Source organism: Notechis scutatus, chromosome 1 (genome assembly GCF_049901735.1).
Source record: "Notechis scutatus isolate UNSWTSFEM ecotype Mainland chromosome 1, rNotScu1.2, whole genome shotgun sequence".
Taxonomy (NCBI): Eukaryota; Metazoa; Chordata; class Lepidosauria; order Squamata; family Elapidae; genus Notechis; species Notechis scutatus.
Window position 1 is genome coordinate 52,398,280 of NC_142009.1, and position 19,778 is coordinate 52,418,057.

Here is a 19,778-nt window from a genome sequence, read left to right on the forward strand (position 1 = left end):
TGTACATGTAATCCAGGCTTGTTGCAAAATAGCAATTTAAAAAAAAATATTTTCACATTACTAATATTGGTAGTTCATTAGATAATTAATGACAAAAGCAATTCTTCAGAATGCAGGTTATGTTAATTATCTGCAAAGTTAAAATTTAACAATAGTTTAATCAAGTTCCAATGTGATATATGATTTGCAAAAAAATTACCACAGAATAGGTTCCAAAATATCTTTTTGCATACAGTGAAATAGGCTCTGGATTTGGTCATAGATCTAATAGGTAAAACTTATGGCATTCTAACTTTTTAAAATGCACTTCTCTTTATATAGCATGTTCTTCTCTTTTTACCTCTACCTTTAATCCTGGTGATTGAGAGAGTCTCATTGATGACAAAGGATGTGGCAAAGCAAACAATAACTGCACAGGTCAATCAGCAAAAAAAGATTTGCTGTCTACGAAACAAAACCACAGTCCGTTTGTACTACCATAATTGGATTCAGGTTTCCTAATCAGAAAACTAAATATACACAAATATACAAGCCCCAACAGCATTTTTAGAAGGTTAATAATGGATCAAAAATAAGAATAATTTGGAAGATAGAGTATAAAGTGGTGATTACGAGGAACTGAGCCATTCAGTGAAATTTGCATGAAAAAAGTAATTGTCAGCATTTTGTAACATTTGAAAGAGTTTGTCAGCAACCATTTGAATATTTAACAAAACTTGATTTTCAGTTCTTTCAGTAATTTCTCAGCAAGAACATTCTGTGCTCTAACAGTACTGTGGGATTTCAAAGAATAAAGAGAAATTACATGGTACTTATTATACCATCTAACTAGCGATCCAGTGCCATTTGTCTATTGTATGATAAATGTCTTGTGTTGTCTACCTCCAGTGTTTAATAACAAAGCTAGCTACTATAAAATAAAATCAGCATTTTGATAAGTTAGCATACAAAAAGATCTCAGCTTTCCAAATGATTCTTCTTAACTGAGATGATTGAGTAAGGAAGTTTGATATCTAGCTAACAATTCTGCTAACATTTTGGCAAACAGCCAAACCCATTTTGGAGCTCTCATGGAGCATCTGGTGTAAAGTTTTTCTTATCTCTTTGAAAGTTATCCAGATTTGTTCTATGGGTATCCTATGGTTGTCCCAATGGATGCTAAATTCTGCTCCACAGTTGAGGCCAGGAGAGAAGAAAACCCATAGCATTATGAAAACTCAAAATGCTAAAGGTTTTGCTGTGCAAAGTGACATCCCTTTTTTGTCACAGTGCAATATAATCTCTACTTTTACTGATATAAATACTTTCATAGTTCACTTTTATTTTGCTATTTGCCTAGCCAGCACATGGGAGTTTATCAGAATTAAAGCTCCCTTTACATTTTTGACAATGATTGGTCAACTGCTGCTTTCTTTTCCAAGGATTCTAACAGTGGTGGTATTCTACCAGTTCAGCCCGGTTCTGCTAAGCGAGTAGCAGTGATGAGCCATGGAGACCGAACCAGTTCTCTGCACTGCTCTGCTCTTGGGTCCACCTGCCCATGCAGGCTCCCATACTCACCTTTATCCTCTGCTTTTGAAGTGCAGCTGCTTTGTGCGGCACAGCAGAGTGCCGCGCGGCAGCTGCTGAAGTAACTGGGAGAGTGCAGGCTTGCAGGAGGTGAGTTGGAACACCTCTGCACCTGCACAAATGCCTCTCCACCTGCACAAACACTTCTGCTCCTGCGCAAAGTGTACATTTGGCGCACGCATGCACGCAACATTCATGCACGTGTGCAAAGCACACTCACCAAGCCACGCCCACTGAACCAGTGGTAAAACTTTTTGAATCCCACCACTGGATTCTAGGTATATAAACTAACATCAGAGACATCTGTTAGGAATGTAAGTCACCTAACAGCTATTTGGGTTGGAAATATATAAACCAAGATAGACATTTTCATACTGTGTCTTTAAGGAAATGCAAAAAGGTGTAATTGGGTGTGGTTTCTCAAACGGCCATAAGATGGAGCCAGAAACCTGGGTTGTTTAGTCTTAGTCTTAGTCTCAGAAGAGAGTGAATCTCTGTTTCCTTCTGTTGGAGATGATTGCCGTTTTTCCTAATGACTGCTATTCTTGGATTTGATGTAAGTCTGATACTGAACTGTTTTTGACACTGGACTTCGTTATTGGCTTATCCCTGGACTGAAAACTGACTGATCTTACCTGTGAATGACTTTGGACTGCTTGTTTTGAACTTTGCTTAAACCTTTCTGGAAGTAAAAACTGACATTTACTGTACAGTGTATCTGTGTGCTGTGTGTGTATTATTCAAACACTTCTCTCAAATACATCTCCCTGTATGCGCTCATTCTCCTAACGGGGAATTACTTCAACAACATCTCACTTCACTTTACAGGAAGTTCTCAACCATTCATTTAAAGTTACAACACTGAAAAAAGTGTCCTCACAGGACCCTCCTAGAATTCTGACAATCATGTGATCAAAATTTGGGTGCTTGACAACTAACATATATTTACAACAGCTGCAGTGTCCGAGGGTCATATGAATACCTTATGCAACCTTCCCAGTTGACTTTCAACAAGCAAAGTCAATAGGGTAAGCCAAATTTGCTTAACAACCATGTGATTTGCTTAACAATGTGGCAGAAAAGATTATAAAACCAGTTGTGACTCATTAAACAACCACCTTGTTTAGCAAAAGAAATTATGGTCCTAATTGTTGTAAGTCAAGGATTACCTGTATCATTGTATCTATGCAGATAATGAAGCAGTTCTATTAGGATCAAGAGCTTTTCATAGTCTATCTCTCCATACTGTATCCCAAAAGAATAACCAGAAACACTTATAGACGAACTGGTAGATGGTTGACCATTGACTTTGAAGTTCCTTGTTCTTAAGGCCTGTGTCACCTGGTACCTCTGTTTTTTGTGTCAACTAGCCTGATGAAGGACTCTGGAGAAGCTAGCATACGGTACTTATTTAGGATATTTTATTTGGTCGTAATAAGAGTAGTGTTCAGGTATGAATCTGGGATATTTTATACTATTTTTGATGAAGTAGTTTGGCTTTAGTCTTGTATTCTATTCCAGAACAAAGACAATAATGGCCCCAAGCCCCAAATTAGATAATTTTTAATTGACACATCCTAAGAGTTTGACAAATGATCTATTAAACATGCACACAATATTTCTGTCAATATTTTCTAACTTTCACAGAATGCAAATGAGCTAAGAAATCAGGCCATTCACTGTTTGCATCTGTGCTAATGGTGTTCTGCTTATTGAGCAAGGATTATGTTAATATAAAGTTGTTTACTTTTCTTTCTTTTCTCCTTTTTCTCCTTTTCTTTCTAAGAATGCTGTATTTTCTATTACATCTTTTGTCATTTTACTCAGAGCAGGTCAGTTCCGATGACGTTTTCAAAAAGTTTCCTAAAGAAAGTTATGATGATAATGAGGTTGAGTCCATGTGGGTGTAAATTAACAGTGTCCTTTAATTTATACCTGTTCTATGTCCTGCTGATAGTCAAGCTAGAGATAGCACTTAGGTCCTTGAAAAGGAGAGAACAAGTCCATCAGACAATATAAAACTATGCATATTAAAACCGACTTGGTGCCCTGATGTGAAGCTGCTTGACTGAGCAGTGCAGTGTCAACCATGTCTTTCTTCTAATGCTAAAAGTAATGTACAGAGACAGAGTGACACTCCAAGTACAGCCTCCCATCAGCTGTAATTAATCTTTCAGTTAACAGAAGGACTAGAAAGCCTTTCATCAGGCCCTTCTGGAGTCGAAGAGCCCCTGCTTTTTGATGTTTGTATTCTGAGTAAAATTGTCCCCACCAGTTCTAACAAATTGAAACACCAGGCTAATTATGGCAGCTAATGAAGTGTGGGGAATGGTCGCAGCTTGTCTTGAAACTGTTCCTTCAGCTCAGATTAGAGTTTCATCAATCACTTTTTTAAACTGATCTAGAATTGCTTCTGCCCGGTGCTTGGCACTTTTAAAGCTGTTTCTGTAATTGGTTTTTCCCCAAAGCTTAGGCTCTTTTTTGAAATATTATCTTTTTTAGGATAAAATACTCAAACGTATGTGTGTAGGTCAGCATGGGTGCATGTTATATATATTACTTCTATCACCTGATCACTTGGTAGAAAACTAATAAAAATAACTCTTGATATACTGCTTTTAATCTACCTCGCAATAGCAATAGAACATATTCATATATATGCACATGATTAGTTATTCTTGGAATTCAATACATTCTGGCATAATCACATGAGGGCGAAGGATAGATAGTCTAAGTATAAGAGGTTTCAGATTAAATAAGTGGTTGGGATTATATTCATTCAGAAAAATCAAGTATGGCTTTGTTTTATTTTTAACTTCAGCAGGAAATAATTCTCAAAAATGGTTATATGCAATTCAGAATAATATTTCCACTTCATTTTTTCAGAGGGTCAAGTTACTTACCAACTAAAATGTGAACAAATGCTATATGTTAAAATATAAATACAGCTTTCATTAAAAAATGAAATGTTAATTTGTAACATTTGTATTGTACTACAAATTACAAATTATAATTTATAGTACATTACAAGCATTTATAGGCTTAAAAATTAACATTCTGATTCAGAAAGGTTTACATTTTCTAGAAGTGCTGATGTTTAAAATCTGAAAAATGAATGCAATTAAAGGCAATTACAGTTTTTATTCCCTGCATTGATTTCATTTTTACAGTTAAATTACACTTATAGATAGCTTTCCATTTTCTTCAAGTAGATCTAAAAATCTGGAGCAATAAAATTAATAATTATCAGTAATTCAGAAATTCACACCTTATGCCACTGCCTGAGGAGGCATATTTCAAAGTAACTAACTGTAAGTGTGTTCTTAACAATGGTGGGACTTTTGATAAAATAGGAATCCAGTGCCAACAAAGTTATATGAAAGAGGTTCCCAGAGAAAAACTCCAGCTGATATTATCCCAAAATAAAGAAGCCATATTGACATCTTACCAAGAAGGATATGATGCCAACATGTGCAAGGAATGGAATGGACTAGGCTGCGGAAGTGGAGTGTGGGCAATTACGTGCATGCACGCTCAGCTGTATTTGTATGAGTGGCAGGAACGCATACCCACTGCTTGCACAAATGGAGCTGCGTGCACATGCCCTTGCCCACCACTTGCACAGAACCATCCCTTCTCACCCCATTCCCCCCTCCCCCCGCCAATCTGCAAAACTGGAAAGTTTGCAGAATGCTGATCTAAAGTGCCCCTTGTTAGTTTTTCTTTCCACACAATAATAAAAACCTGGAGATTAAAGACAACAAAATACTGAACAAAGAAATGTAGCTAAGGAAGAATACTTGTGATCAGGAATATCTGATGAATTCACAGACAGCCTGCGTGTTTTATGAAAGAAACCATTAAAAGATTTGTTTCAGGATTGCAAGACATCTTTTTCTTTTGAAAAGTATTTCAAGCCAATGCTTCAGACTGTGAACTACCTTGTACAAACAATGGGATTTTTTTTTCCACTTTCATCTATTATTAAGACCTACAAATATGTAGTGAGGGAGAAGGAAATCAAGTTATTACTAAAATAACCCCTAATGTATGAGGGGATTTAATTGCTAAATTTATTTTATTTTTTGCATTTCTGAACTCCATCTCCCTCAAAGAGGGACTCTGGGCAGTACTATAAAATAACAGAATTAAAAACAGTACCATATATAAAAATTAAAATGTTAGAACTAAAATTTCAAAGTTAAAATTATTTAGCATGGGGCAATAATAATTAAGCCCTGTTAAAAATTAATTTAAAAGGCAAAGGGTGGGCTCTCAGGGCACCAGCCAGCCTTACAGCTGCATGCTCCTTTGGGCTCCACACACAAGGCCAGAGAGTCATGTTTTAGTTCCTTTTCAGAAGGACAGGAGAGTGAAGGCCTACCTTACCCTCCGGGGAGAATATTCCACAGGGTGGGGACAATAGCAGAGAAGGCTCTCTTTCTAGCCCCCACTAGTGGGAGTTCTTTAACTAATATGAGGTCTGCAACATACCATCCCAGTCTGACCAGGTGGATTGGCCAATGTAATGAAACAAAGCCAGTTCCCTATATAGCCTGGCTCTATGCCATGTAGGCCTTTATATGTCACAACTAACACCCTGCATTGGTCCCGGAAGCAAACTGGTATCCAGTGCAGTTTGTGAAGCAGAGATACTACATGTGCTCTTCTTTGGGCACCCAGTACAGCTTATGTGGCTGCATTCTGCACCAGGTGATGCTTCCAGATACTTTCCAAGGGTAGCCACATGTAGAGCACATTGCAGTAGTCCAAACAGGAGGTGACTAGAGCAATACGTGACTGAATGGGGACCATCCCTATCCAAAAAAGGGCATAACTGGTACACAACACAGAGTTGACCAAAGCTCCCCCAGCCATGGCTGCTACCTGCTCTTTAGGAAGGAGTTGTGAGTCCAAGAGGACCCCCAGATTACATACACTGTTTGATGCAACTCCATCTGAGACCCAAAATGATAAACTCATGGATACAGAAGGGCCCATCCACAACCACTTCATCTTACCAGGTTCAGCTGATGTCTGTTGTTTCCCAACCCAGCAATCCAGGCACTGCAAAATAATGTTCACAGCATCAGTCACTTCACTTGGGATGGAGATATATAACTGGGTATCATCAGATTACTGGTGATACCTCATCCTATGCTGACGGATGATCTCACCCATTGGTGTCATGTAGATACTAAAAGGGAGTGGAGAGTTCACACCCCACAAAGCAGGGGCCCTGAACTGGACCAATCTGGACCATCTTTGGAGAAAGCAGGTGAACCAGCACAAAACAGTTCTGAATAGTGTTTATTTGGGGTAGGTGAGGAGAGAGAGAGCCTCCTTACTCATACTGCATCAATTTTATATTTTTATTATCTCAAAAGATAGTAAGAAAATGTAAGAATAAGATTTTGGAGATTACTATTTCGTTTCTGTACTATTACATAATTTTTTAATGTATGTATGTATAAACAGTAATAATAGAAATAATCCCCGTTGCATGTCAGCTTACTGTTTTAATAAGAGTATCTATTATACAGTGGCAAATGTTACATTTGATAAATACCATTTATATAAACATGTAGGAAAAATTAGCTGTTAACCTCTATTTAGAAAAAATAATTTTGGAAATTATCATGTAAGACTTAGACCGTTTCAGTTACAACAGTCAATAAGTTTAAAATGCCAGTCCAACAATTTCATCTATACTTTTGCTTTTTAGTTTTGATTCAGTAAAGTTCAGTAAAGGGTATCCAAGTATGAAATAGCTTGTGAGGAAATTCACATCACTGTCTTAATTTAATTTTGTTGTAATGAAGAGTGCATTCGTTCCAAAAATAGAATATTATCTCTGGCAATTTGGGTTGAAATATAGATATTAAGCATGTTTAGGAAGTGCCAAGACAAAATAATAGCTCACAGTGTGTGTGTGTGTGTGTGTGTGTGTGTGTGTGTGTGTGTGTGTGTGTGTGTGTGTGTGTGTGTGTATATATATATATATATATGAATGATAAAGGAAAAACAAAGTTATTCTTTTGCAAATATGTAACTTACTCACCCTTGCAAACCCAAAAATACAGTAAATCTATAAGCATATATGATGTCATATTATAATACCTCAGCTAAACACAATTCAGTCAGGCTAAAATTAACCTTTCTTTGTTTTTTCTTGTAGTCTTTTATGTTTTTTTTTACTATTTTTTTTTTCCTTAGCCAACAAACTATACTTTAATGGATCATGAAGTATAAATTTGACCGCATGACACTAATATAGTAGAATTTAATTTCCTCAGAAGTTTAACATTTACATAAAGAGAGATTTTAAAAAGCTGTTTCTTATACTTGCAGATGTGAAAGCACACTTGAAAATAGGCAGCTACTGTAAATTCCAAGAAAACTCAGGATCAAAATAGGAACCATGACCCTATTTATAGGCTAGGAAATAAGTGCATTATTACTCTGTTTTTCTCTGCAATCAGGAAGGGCACAACTACTTTTTGAACAGCAAAAAATATAAATGATGTCAAATAAAATCAGCTTAATTATTGCAATCTCAAAGGTGCTTTTTCAAGAGGCAACTGGACTTTCTTGTTTTTCTTTGAAGACGTTTTGCTTCTTATCCAAGAAGCTTCAATTCATTTTATACAAAGTCAAACTCATAACTCTTTTTATCTAATTTGAATCATTCTTTCAATTATAAGTATGTAAATCAATGGCAGATGCATCCTTTTGATTCTAACCAGGGGTGGGTTTCTACCGGTTCTGTCCACCTCTGTAGAACCGGTAGCTCTGAAGAGCAGCAGACATAGAACCAGTTCTATGTCTGCTGATGTTTTTGCCCACCCGCCCACCCGGGCTGTTACCTGATCTTTATTTCCTGATTTTTTCAACTTCAGCTACCGTGCAAGGCACAGCTGCAGTTAAAAAAGCAGGAAAAGAGGGCTGTTTCAAAGGCTGCATCTCTGCACACAGCATGCTGATGACGATTTACAGGCACGCGCTGGCAGCGTGCAGGGAAGCACATCGTAAATCACCGAACCTCGTAAATGACCTGCAGCGTGCAGGGAAGCACATCGTAAATCACCGAACCTTGTAAATAACTGGTAGTTAACCCTATCGGATCCCACCCCTGATTCTAACTCCTCTTTGGTTTTGAGGATAGGATCACCAAAATTAAAAATATATTTGCCTATAAGTCCACCAGTCTGGCTTTGTCACCATTTCCTTTCTTTAAAAAAGCTTTCTGGGGAGACACCCAAAGTGGCACCTTCACAAAAGATGTTTTTTGTAGTCTTGATGCTTATGCTCACAAAGTCAGCTAGCATACGTAAGGAAGTTTCTTCTTAGGAAGAGATTTTGCCAACAACAGCAACTTTTTTTCATGGTACCTCTGTATGCATAATTTCAACAAAATTTAGCTGTAATGGTGATACATAGAGAAGGGATTAAATTATATAACTTTCTTAATTTTATGAAAAAAAGTAAGAAATAAGAGAAAAATGATAGTCAAGAGAAAATAGAAGATAAAATAAAGAAAAATAGCAAAATAAAAATAGCAGAAAAAAACAGAGATGTCAGGGTTCTGGTGATTGCCCTAATTAAATCATGAGCCTCGAGCCAAATTTCAAAAGAATCCAAAAGATTTATTAGGAGCAACATGTCAGCATTAACCTAAATGAAGCCAACTCTGGCATACATAATTTACAGTCACCTGTGATCTTGTTTGCCCACTCCCCTCCCGGGTGTGTCTTAAATCAGATTCTCCAATCACGCACATTCACGAGCTGGGTGTCATCAATCACGTTCTCCAATGATGGTTTTTCATAGGCAGAAGATCCAGTAGCCTAGCTACAATCTTTGTAAGATAAGTGTGGAATGTACTTCTGGTTTTAAACTGCTATACTACTCCTTCAGATTTCCCTTCCCCCCCCCCTTGTTTATGGCAACTCCAAAACAGGCATAGGTGTGTTTTACGAGTTGATAAAAGATACACACAAAAAATACCAATTCACCCTCTTTCAAAAGCAGATGTAAACAAAACTTAAGTCCAACTCTTGCTCTGCAATTATGTACAACAAAGCATCCATTTTTAATAATTTATAAATATTACTAGCCATGATTTCATTTTTTCTCTGTTTCATGCAAAAAGTCCAAAAATGCGTTTCAACTGCTTTAAATTTAGCCAATGCCCTTTCTCTAATTAGAGCATTGGTTTTGTCACCCCATCAGCTTTACCAACCACTCTTCCATTAATAGGTATTGTTGGATCCTTCCAGCATTGAGTCTATAGCAGTCTTGATTGTGTTATAATATATAAGAAAAAAATGCCAAATGCAATTTATCCAAACATTTGTCCATCAACTCAATAAAAATGTCTCTGGTTTGAATTGTATATTAACCTTCATTTTTTTAAGCTATTGATTTTTTAATTAATAACTTTAGCTTTTTACAAATCTGCCAAAGGAGATAAAATGTCTCTTGGTATTTACATCTCCAACATATGTTTGAAGTCCCATTATGTATTTTTTACTATCTTTCCAGTTATAAATACCATCCATACATTATTTCATAGAAATTATCTGTAAGATTGTAACTGATTATAAACTAGCTTTATACCCGTGCTTTGCTACGAAAGTATGTGATCGGGCTTAGTTTTGGGGGGAGGAAAATAAGGGGGAAAATTGTCCTCTGCCTACCAGCATCCATCAGTATTCATCTGGCTAGCATCCTGTCAGTGTTTGAGATAGTTGAGGGCTGTTTGGAAATTGAAACATGGAAACTGAAACAGTATTTTGCTGTGTGAGCAAGAAGAAGACACCAAGGAGCCTGGATGTGGCTTAGCTCAACTGTTCTGTACTAAAGCTGTTTGCTGCTGTGAAACTAAAACCGAAACTGAAACTTCTGCTTGTGTTTTGCATTTGGAACAGATTTCTTTTCAGTTGGGGAGGGGAAGTAGAACTCCTTAGCATCAGAGTGTGTTAATAATAATATACAAAATATTAATGCTCTGATGGTCATTTTGAAAAATCCTTTCTCAGTGAGCACCTAGAAGCAAGAGGAACTTATGCTGCCAAAGCTGCAGAATTGGAGTCTGAATTGTTAGAAGACACAGATGTGAGCCAGGGGGATGAGAGGTTATCACACAGACATTCTTCGCCTGAACCCTCGACCTCATTCATGCCTGCAATTGAAGCACAACATGAGTCAGAAGAATCGAGCGAAGAAACGGACAGATCGTGGCTTGATGCCAGAACTAGAAGGAGGCTAAAACATCAAGCTGTGGGGAGGCATCAAGCCAGACGTTGATTTAGGGAGATTGACATGCCCATCTAGGTGTTTTACGGAGGCAAACTTAGTTAGGAGAAGGGCGAGTCAATAATTAGTACGTTGCCTCAAGGACTATAAAAGGACACAGCTGTGTGGGGAAAGATTGTCAGGAACAAAGTGTCTGTTTGCGTGACGAGGTTTACAGCAGAGGCTCGGAGCTTTGAGAATTTGTGCCAGAACTGTTTTTGCTGAACAGGGCGTGTATATAATTGATGACAGTCGTTATCTTGTTAAACTCCTTTCTTTTGGACTTAAGTTTTGGAACGGCTGCTTTTGGTTTTGTGTTGTTTGAACTTTGAAGGGGGAGCCATAACATACATACATACATACATACATACATACATACATACATACATACATACATATATATATATATATATATATATATATATATATATATATATATATATATATTTTCAACACCTTTGTCCACATGTTTCCCAATGCCGTATTTATATTTTATATTCAAAAATTTTAGCCAATCTTATCAATCATTAACTTGTTCGTTTTCTATTTCCAGCCTCAATGAATATCTGTATATTTTAGAAATAAGTTGTTCATCATTAATACATAACTCAATTTCAAACGTAATTTTATCATATGGACAGCCATACACTTTTTGATAGTTTAAATCTTCCTGAGACTTACGTATGTGAAAATCATTGACATATATATCCTTCTGATACCAAATATTCTCTTGAATTTATTTTAAATGTACCTTGGGCATATTTTAGCAGTTCACGAGAAGAGATTAGCTGCTCATATAATAAAGATTAGATTAAAAAACTGTTTAGTTGTGATCTTATAATTCTATGACTGCTTTGAATCTTACATGAGTTATTATGACTTTTGAAAAATTAGCAATGTACCCTTTTCCTAATAACAGTTATTTTACCATGCACTATTCTGTTTGTCTTCCAACTAACTGAACTCCAATCTCACCCTGATTTACAAGTGCTACCAAAATAGGTTTATACATCTATTTGTGAACAAATGCATGATATGTTTCTGTGTGGGTGTGGGTGTATACATATACACACATATACACACATACATATTTACATATATACACATATTTCTTGATTACTACAATATCAAAGCTGACTTTCTGCAAAAATAAACCAGCTGTTATGAGGTATCATTTGATATTTAATCACTGACCATCAATTAAAACTGAAAGAAAATACTGAAAGAAGTATGTATCTTCTAGTTTTTAAGAGGCTTGGTCAATATTTATATTATAATTAAATTCTGTTGCAAAAATTATATCAAAAATAATATGTTTTTGTCTTTGAAAGATAAGAATATTAATGTTTCTAAAGTCTTCCCACTGTAAGAATAATTCCCTCATATTTGTAAATGTTCCCTTACCCTTGTTGTCATTACCTAAATAAAGTATGACACAGAATACTAATAATATGATAGAGGCATTCAGAAGAATACAATATTTTTTTTTACGATGGCTAGTTTTTCTATTTTAGAAATTAATGACAGGTTGATTCAAGCCTACTTATAACATCATTAAATAAGTTGAAAATTGACTTCAATTTCTGTCAGTTAGTCTTGTTAAATTGGAGATATCTTTTTTTGTTGTTAGCTTTGGAGGAGGTAATTAGCCAGTGAGTTAGATGTGCTGCTTTTAGAAGCAGTCCACCAGCTCATCGAAAAATAACCATTAAATCCTTATGTGGAAAACACATCGCCTCAGATTGCAGCTAAGGAAGGTATTCAGGCTTCAAATGAATTGTAGGATAATATCCTAAGAATGTGGAGGCTACATTATAGCCTCCATATTCTTAGATAGAAGATATTATAGATAGAATATATAATAAACTAACAGAGAAGGTGTGCACTTCTTTTTCAGCATACAAAAGCTAAATAAAGTCACCTTTTCATTTATGGCTTAATGAATTTTTTAACAGTCCACAAAATGACCAGAATAAATTCCCTTCTTTGATTAGTAAAGATTTTTTTTCCAGAGGCATTTAAATTATAGCCTCTGGTAATCCATCAACTTTTTTCAGATGCTACAACAAAAGTTTGTAAAGTGCCCCTTTTTAAAGATTTGTGAAACCTTTAATGGTTTTACAATTGTAATGGTGAGTCTTTGATTTTTTTAAATGTGTATTCAGAGCAAAATCTACAACTGATGGAACTTCGTGGAAAGATAACGCCCACCATTCTGGTTGATTATTTTGATCAGGTTATAAATAAGAATCAGATTCCTTTAGCCCTGAAAAGTAATTGCTGGTTATGGTTAATATCCCACCTCATCTCTCTGCTTCGGAGCAATGCTACTTAAGGTGTCTAGATGTACAAGTAGGAATTGAAAATTACAGTATAGGACCCTTTCATTAGCTGAAATATTTTAAACTTGTTTCACTAAGACCAGTATTGGTGTCAATGTACTTTGTGTGAAAAGTGCAATAGCAGCATTAGTATTTGACAGCCCTTGTTGAAATAAGTGAAATTAATGGAGCTCTTTTCATATACGACAAGGCCATGGTACCCCTTTCATGCTGCTTACAGACAGAGAAAAGTCAATACTTTTTTATTACTTGATGCTGACCTACATTCTGCACTACAAGTGCCAAGCCCACTAATTGGTTTCAGTTTTGAGGAAAGTTTGCCCCAAAGAAACATTGGAGCAGATAAATCAATTTTTTTAGGGTAGCTTAGTGGCTTTGAGCACTTTAAATGACATATGTGTTGTATTGACAAAAGAGCCTGTTATACTTATTTTGTCATGTCAAAAGCCCTACTACTACATAGAAGTGTTAACCAGCATTAATTTGATTACTGGGAAGCCCCAATTTATTAGATTGACATTTTATTTTAATAATAGATTCCCATTTTTTTCCTTTATTTTTCTTACCCCTCTTCCCCACCCCTTTTGTTTTTCCTGTTAAATAGCACTGCATAGTCATTGAAAGTTTGTGAAGTATCTTGCAGCTTCTCAGTTCAAAGCTCTTATTTTGCTATTAAAGTCATCAGGATTTCAGGAAAGACTTGGATGAGGACCCCTAGAGTTAAATGGAGGGGACCATATTTTTTGCCATTGATTTTGAAGCAGAACTTCCCACTGAGTCCTCGTAAGATATCTTTGCTATTAAGTGCTTTTTTCCAAATAAAATGTAAGTACAATTGCACTGGACAACATCTGAAAACAAAATATACCTTTTTTATTTACATAGAAACAGATGATTGGTACCCAATGAAATAATCATTTCAGATAGTACACGGACCCTAATTTAGTTGTAGGTGTGAGAGTGAAAATTGCAAAATTCATTTATAAATCTTAAGTGGATAACTTTAGGATTGTTGATTCTGTTTGTGAAACAAAGTGAGAAGACAATTTTTTTTTCTTCCAAAAGATAATTTTGAAACAAGTGATTTTGGTCATTTGGACTAAGATGCCTTATCCCTTAACTGAATGCTATTTTGCTGGATAGCAAGAAACAAAGCAAAGCTTCTTTCTTATAAACAGGGCTTCCCTATCAGAACAAAATCTATCTAGTATATACAACTTTGAAAAGCTGTTATTACTTTGCAGACCTTAATTTGGAATATTTTTTACAAATATAGGATTGCAACCTTTATTATTTATGAAATAATTAAAAATAACTAGTTAGATAACTATTGCTAGAAGCAACTCCTCAGTACAAGCTATTTTCTGTCTTTCTTTTTCTTTAGTCTTTTAAAAATAAACAGCAGTCACATTCTGAATTCATTCAAAAGATTATATACCACACTCCCAATTATAGGACTAAACTTCTTATAAGCAAACATGTGCAAATTGGTAATAAGGTAAAATGTGCAAAACATTGGTAATAAGGTAAAGGTAAAAGTAAACCATGAGAAGCTTGGTTTAAAGAGAAGCTTGCCAAAACCCTAGCCACTATAGAAAACCCCAGCCACAGAATTATCAGAGAAGCCATAGAGATTGAAAAAAGACCTGAAAGCATGAATAGAAGAGATGATTCCACCAGACTGTCAATTATTTGGAAGCCTGCACTCACAAACAAACAAAATCTCCACACCACAAGCCGGGCAAACACCTGGGCACAAACAGATTTCCCCTCCTCCAGCTCAAACACACCCCAACCAGGCACCCAGATGAAACCTAGCTTCCTAACAAATGATAGCCGTCCATTTACTCAGAGCCAAGCTGCACTAAAAGTCTCCAATACAGGAACACAATGTTGCCAGCCAACCAAGACAAAAAAAAACAGGACAAAACAGACAGAAGATATTAGAAACACCAATCAAGCAGAACACAGCAAACTCCAAGACCAATAAACACAGATCAAGACTCCCAACCAATCAGGATGAAGAAAAAACCATTCTGGCACAGCAGTAGGCTAGCCCCAAATTTAAAACTGAAACAACTGTAAAAGTCTGACTCACAGACGAACACAATACAGAAGCCTGATGATGGCAGATGAGATTCTGCCGAAATGTTGCTACAACTTTAAAAGCACAACTATAATGACGTGGGAAAATACCCGAACAAAGCTGAATATCATACATATACATATACATATACATATACATATACATATACATATACATATATGAATTAACCGAATTAATAAGGCTAACTTTATCAATCACATTAACTTGCTATGTTCTACAGACTAATGACTACCTTTGGTTTTTATTGTAAAGTTATAAAATGAAAGGATAATTTGCATAAGAACCCATCTTTAGGCTTCTCTATTTCCAATATAAATTCTGTCAATAATCCAAATACACTGTGCTTCAGTGTAATTGTATCCTGGTCTCTAGTTTAAACATATGCCTGAGAAACTTTCCCTCAGTGACACATCCAATATAGTTATAATCTTTTCCATCTCAACATAATAGAAGATGCCACGCTATAATATACTGTTGAAAGTTCAGTGATTTTCTGCCTCTTATCTAAACATTCCTCAATTTAGGTTCTCCTGAATATTTCCATATGTTGGTCAGCTTGTTCATGTAGCCATCTGTTTGACAGAGAGAAGAATGGAGATATTAGTAACCCAAGATTTTTACTAACCAGTGTTGTAGCTACATCACTGTCCAGTGGACACTGATGGATTTCTTGGCCCTTAGCGTTTTTGTTTTACTCTTTTTATAGATTTATTTCCCCATATGTACTGTTTTTAAAACTGTTAAACTTTGAGGAGTGGGACTGTATTAATGAGATTGAGAAACTGCTTATGTTCCCTGAGACACATTTGCCCTATCTAGGGATAATCTAGATTGGGAAGCATGAAGCTGCTTCTGGGTTCACTGACTATATTCGTAGGCTGGGAGATTGGATTGCTTTAGCTGAATTGGAGAAATACTCCTCAATACACTGATCTTGGCTAATGTCATTTGTTGCCTTTGAATTATGTACATAAGACGATTAATCCATATGACAGCCAATTGTCCATTCATTAAAAAGTTCACTAGGTCTATTGGTCTAGTCAGTATGACTACATTAGACTATATGCTCTTGAAAGATAATAGGATCAGAACATGAATATGCTTTCTTACAAAATTAATGGGGATTTTAGCATTCAGGTTTGGATTATCAGATGTTGGGTATAATATTTTGGAACATGCAATCCATAGCAATTCTATTAAAATGGATATATAATTTATACATACACACACACACACACACACACACACATATAGTATTTACCTTGCCCCCCCCCCCCAAACTTAATATGTATTTCAATAATTATTGTGTTTGTAAAGACATAAATAAAGGAAGGTTTGCAGAATAATACTTTTATCTAAATGAATTATAGGTTACAAAGTTTTATTTTTCCTTTTTTAGATAATACTTGTAGTTACTGAGTAATTTTATGCAAAAAAGATATTGTTAAGTAAAGTAACAAACTCTGAATTCTCTTCAATATCACTACAGAAATCCAACATTTGATTAATCAACAAGCAGCCCTTCCGGCAAAAAGTGGAAAAACAATAAATTCCTTGCCAGAAATGTGTAATATAGCCCTACCTCTTTACTTCATTACCTGCCTAATATAGCTCTTTTTAATATATAATTTGATTTTCAAAAACATAAAATACAGACAAGAAAAAAACAACTGGAAAAGAAAAATGATCAAGAAAGAAAGTAGATAGAGATGCAAGGAGAAAATAAAAATAGAAAAAGAATGACTTGTGACTTTCTTTTTAATACAGAGAGGAATAATAAATAAATAAATCAAACACACTAAGGTTAACAAAAAGCCTGTGTATTGAGCCCATTTCCTCAAAAAAGGGACTATTGCTGTTTTTAAAATGATCCAGTAAAGAAATAGTTCTGTAACTGTTTTATGACAGTCGGATTTTTTAAAATATACATTTCTTATATAGGAATAAGCCATTTCCAAATTGCTCCTGTGTAATATCAAAGAGTCTTATCAAAGACAATTCATTTGAATGTGTGACTAGAGAATACATCAAGCTTGTTTGGATAAACTAGCCCGCAAAATCTGGTTAATAATTTGGGCATTTATTATATTTTCTGAATAATGAGGAAAAATAGGAAGGGAATCACATTTTAATATACTCTTTCATTAGCATAATATCACACAGCCATGTGAACTATAATTTGTTCTAAGAACTGGTGGGGACTTGTCTTGCTACAGTCAGAGACAATCCATGACCAGATCCACTAGTTTAAATATTCAGCTGTGACCATGTAGTGAAATAGCTTTTAAACAACAAGATAAGCAGTACAGCTGCCAACATAAAGTAATCTTATGCTAAGGGACTGAAATGACACAGTAGACTTCCTCTTTGTCATTTTGACTTGGATTTGGAGCTGGACGTGGGCTCAGTTCCAGCTCAAAAAGCCATTCACTTCAAAGGAACCTAAATTGTCCCAAGGAGCTAATTCTGGCAGTCAGTTGTTGTTATTGTCTGGCAAGTCATCCTAATAACCAAAGCCGTCTGCTCTCTCAAATCAGAGCTTATTTCTGGGGTCACAAATGGCTGTTCGAGCTTTAACCTGATGAGAGATGGAAGCAGAAATTTACTGAGAGTAAAATAATGACAGCTGGTTTTTTTTATTACATTCTGATTGTGACTTCCAACAAGTTTATTGTGATTTGATGTTTCCCTCCCCCCTTGTTTACCCCAATAAAACCTAATTATCCAAATACAAACCAGTCCCCAGTTTTAGCTTTGTTTGAATATAAGTTGGGGGGGGGGCTTGGGGAGAGGGGTCTATTATATACCCTGGAATCTGGCAAAACACGTTTTTATTATAATGTTTGTATTTTCAAAGAAGCTTCTTGTTCTCATGCTACCTAGAAATTCATCAGAAATATTTTTTGAAGAATCAGGGAATGAGACCTTTATCAGCTTCGGTAGCCTCTAGCAGTCACTTTACTCAATTCTTTTTCTTTCATCTTTTCACTTAGAAGTAAGTTAATAGGACTGTAATGAATTAAATATTGTAAATATTTTTATAATGTTTTACAGTTAATCCAATCAGAGGCAGGGAAGAAGGGAAGAATTAGAAACATGCTCTACCTCTCTTATTTGTTTCTAAAATTCATTATTTTGGATTTTCCACAATGTTTGCATCATTATGCTAAGGAAATATCTTTAAATGGGCTCTTCAGCATAGTGGTGATAATATCAAATTGGATCTTTCAAAGTTAGACAGAGTCATTGAAGTCCCAGTGATAATTACCTTTGGGTTTTCCTCTCTCACACTAGAAACCATCTTCTCTAGCATGAAGAATAAGCCTGAATGAATAACATTCCCAGAGGCTCTCCTGCCCAATACTAAGCTTATTTGCAGCCCCAGGGTGAAAAGTCTGCTAATGTGCAAAATAAAGATAGTATCTTCCATTTTTTCTTGTACATAATTAGAGAAAAATTGTTCCATCCTGTCATAGACATACCTGTCTTGCCAGATTACTTTTTATTGTTATTATAAAATGTTTGGACAACAGTAAGAATGGTTTTTTTTTTTTACTGCACAGAAATTATACCTCTCAGTTATTAGGCATCAATTATTGTTTGCAGATCTATGAATATAAAAGGAGTTATTTATGTGAAAAACGTTCTAACAGAATGTCCACGGTTAAGCTGAGTTTGTCGTGATGTTTTTGTACACATAGAAGCACAAGGGAAAAAATATTCAGTTCAAGGTGGAGGCAGATTTAAATTTTCACACATTTTCTGTCTTTTCCCCCCCTCTAGGATTTCTTAACCGTGTTACCGTCAATTCCTCTTTTTGGAAAGTTTGGTCAAGCCTATTCCAGAGCTGGGCAATTTGTTTAAACATGACGTCTCCAACCAGTTTTGTAAGAAATTTTAACAACTAACTCTTTTAAGGCCAAAAGTGATGCCTATGATTACTGTACCATGCAGTCTTGTGGAAGATTTTTATCCAGACATCATTAGTATAATCGAGTTGTGGAAGTTTTGAATTGAAAGAAGGGTTCCATAGCAATTGGTCAACTGCTGTCATCATTTCTATGAAGAATATCCGAAAACAACTTCAGGAACAGGGTCTCCTTCCTTCCTTTCAACAATCAGAAACTCCAAAGCGTAATGACATCTAAAATAAATGCTATTTGACAACAATTTGAAGGATCGGTCGCATTTTCTTAATCAGATAGTCTTGACTGTTTTTACAGTTATTTTAGAAATGTAGCCTGTTTCTTCCATTGAAGAATAAATAAACGTAACATGAAATAAATTAATGATGTAATGTCATCCATATGAAATTGTTAAAATGTTAATATAGTGTAGCCTTCGCTACATTAGTATCTTCCAAAAGTCTTGAAAAACTAACACCCAGAATTCATTTCCAGGTGACCAATAATATCCTGGAGTCTTAGCCCCAAGACATTCAGAAGTGTCGTATTGGGGATAGC

The 19,778-nt window shown here is 35.6% G+C and overlaps 1 protein-coding gene across 3 annotated transcripts in view; it reads left to right on the plus strand.

Moving 5' to 3' along the window:
- SPATA17 (spermatogenesis associated 17) overlaps nucleotides 1-19,485 on the plus strand; it is a 98,784-nt gene extending 79,299 nt beyond the window's left edge. For all 3 annotated transcript variants that reach the window (XM_087964001.1, XM_026680345.2, XM_087963991.1), the window contains one exon: nucleotides 19,099-19,485. In XM_087964001.1, the coding sequence (XP_087820127.1) occupies nucleotides 19,099-19,179 (81 nt within the window). In that variant the 3' untranslated portion in view covers nucleotides 19,180-19,485. The remainder of the gene's footprint in view (nucleotides 1-19,098) is intronic.
- The last annotated feature ends 293 nt before the right edge of the window (nucleotides 19,486-19,778 follow it).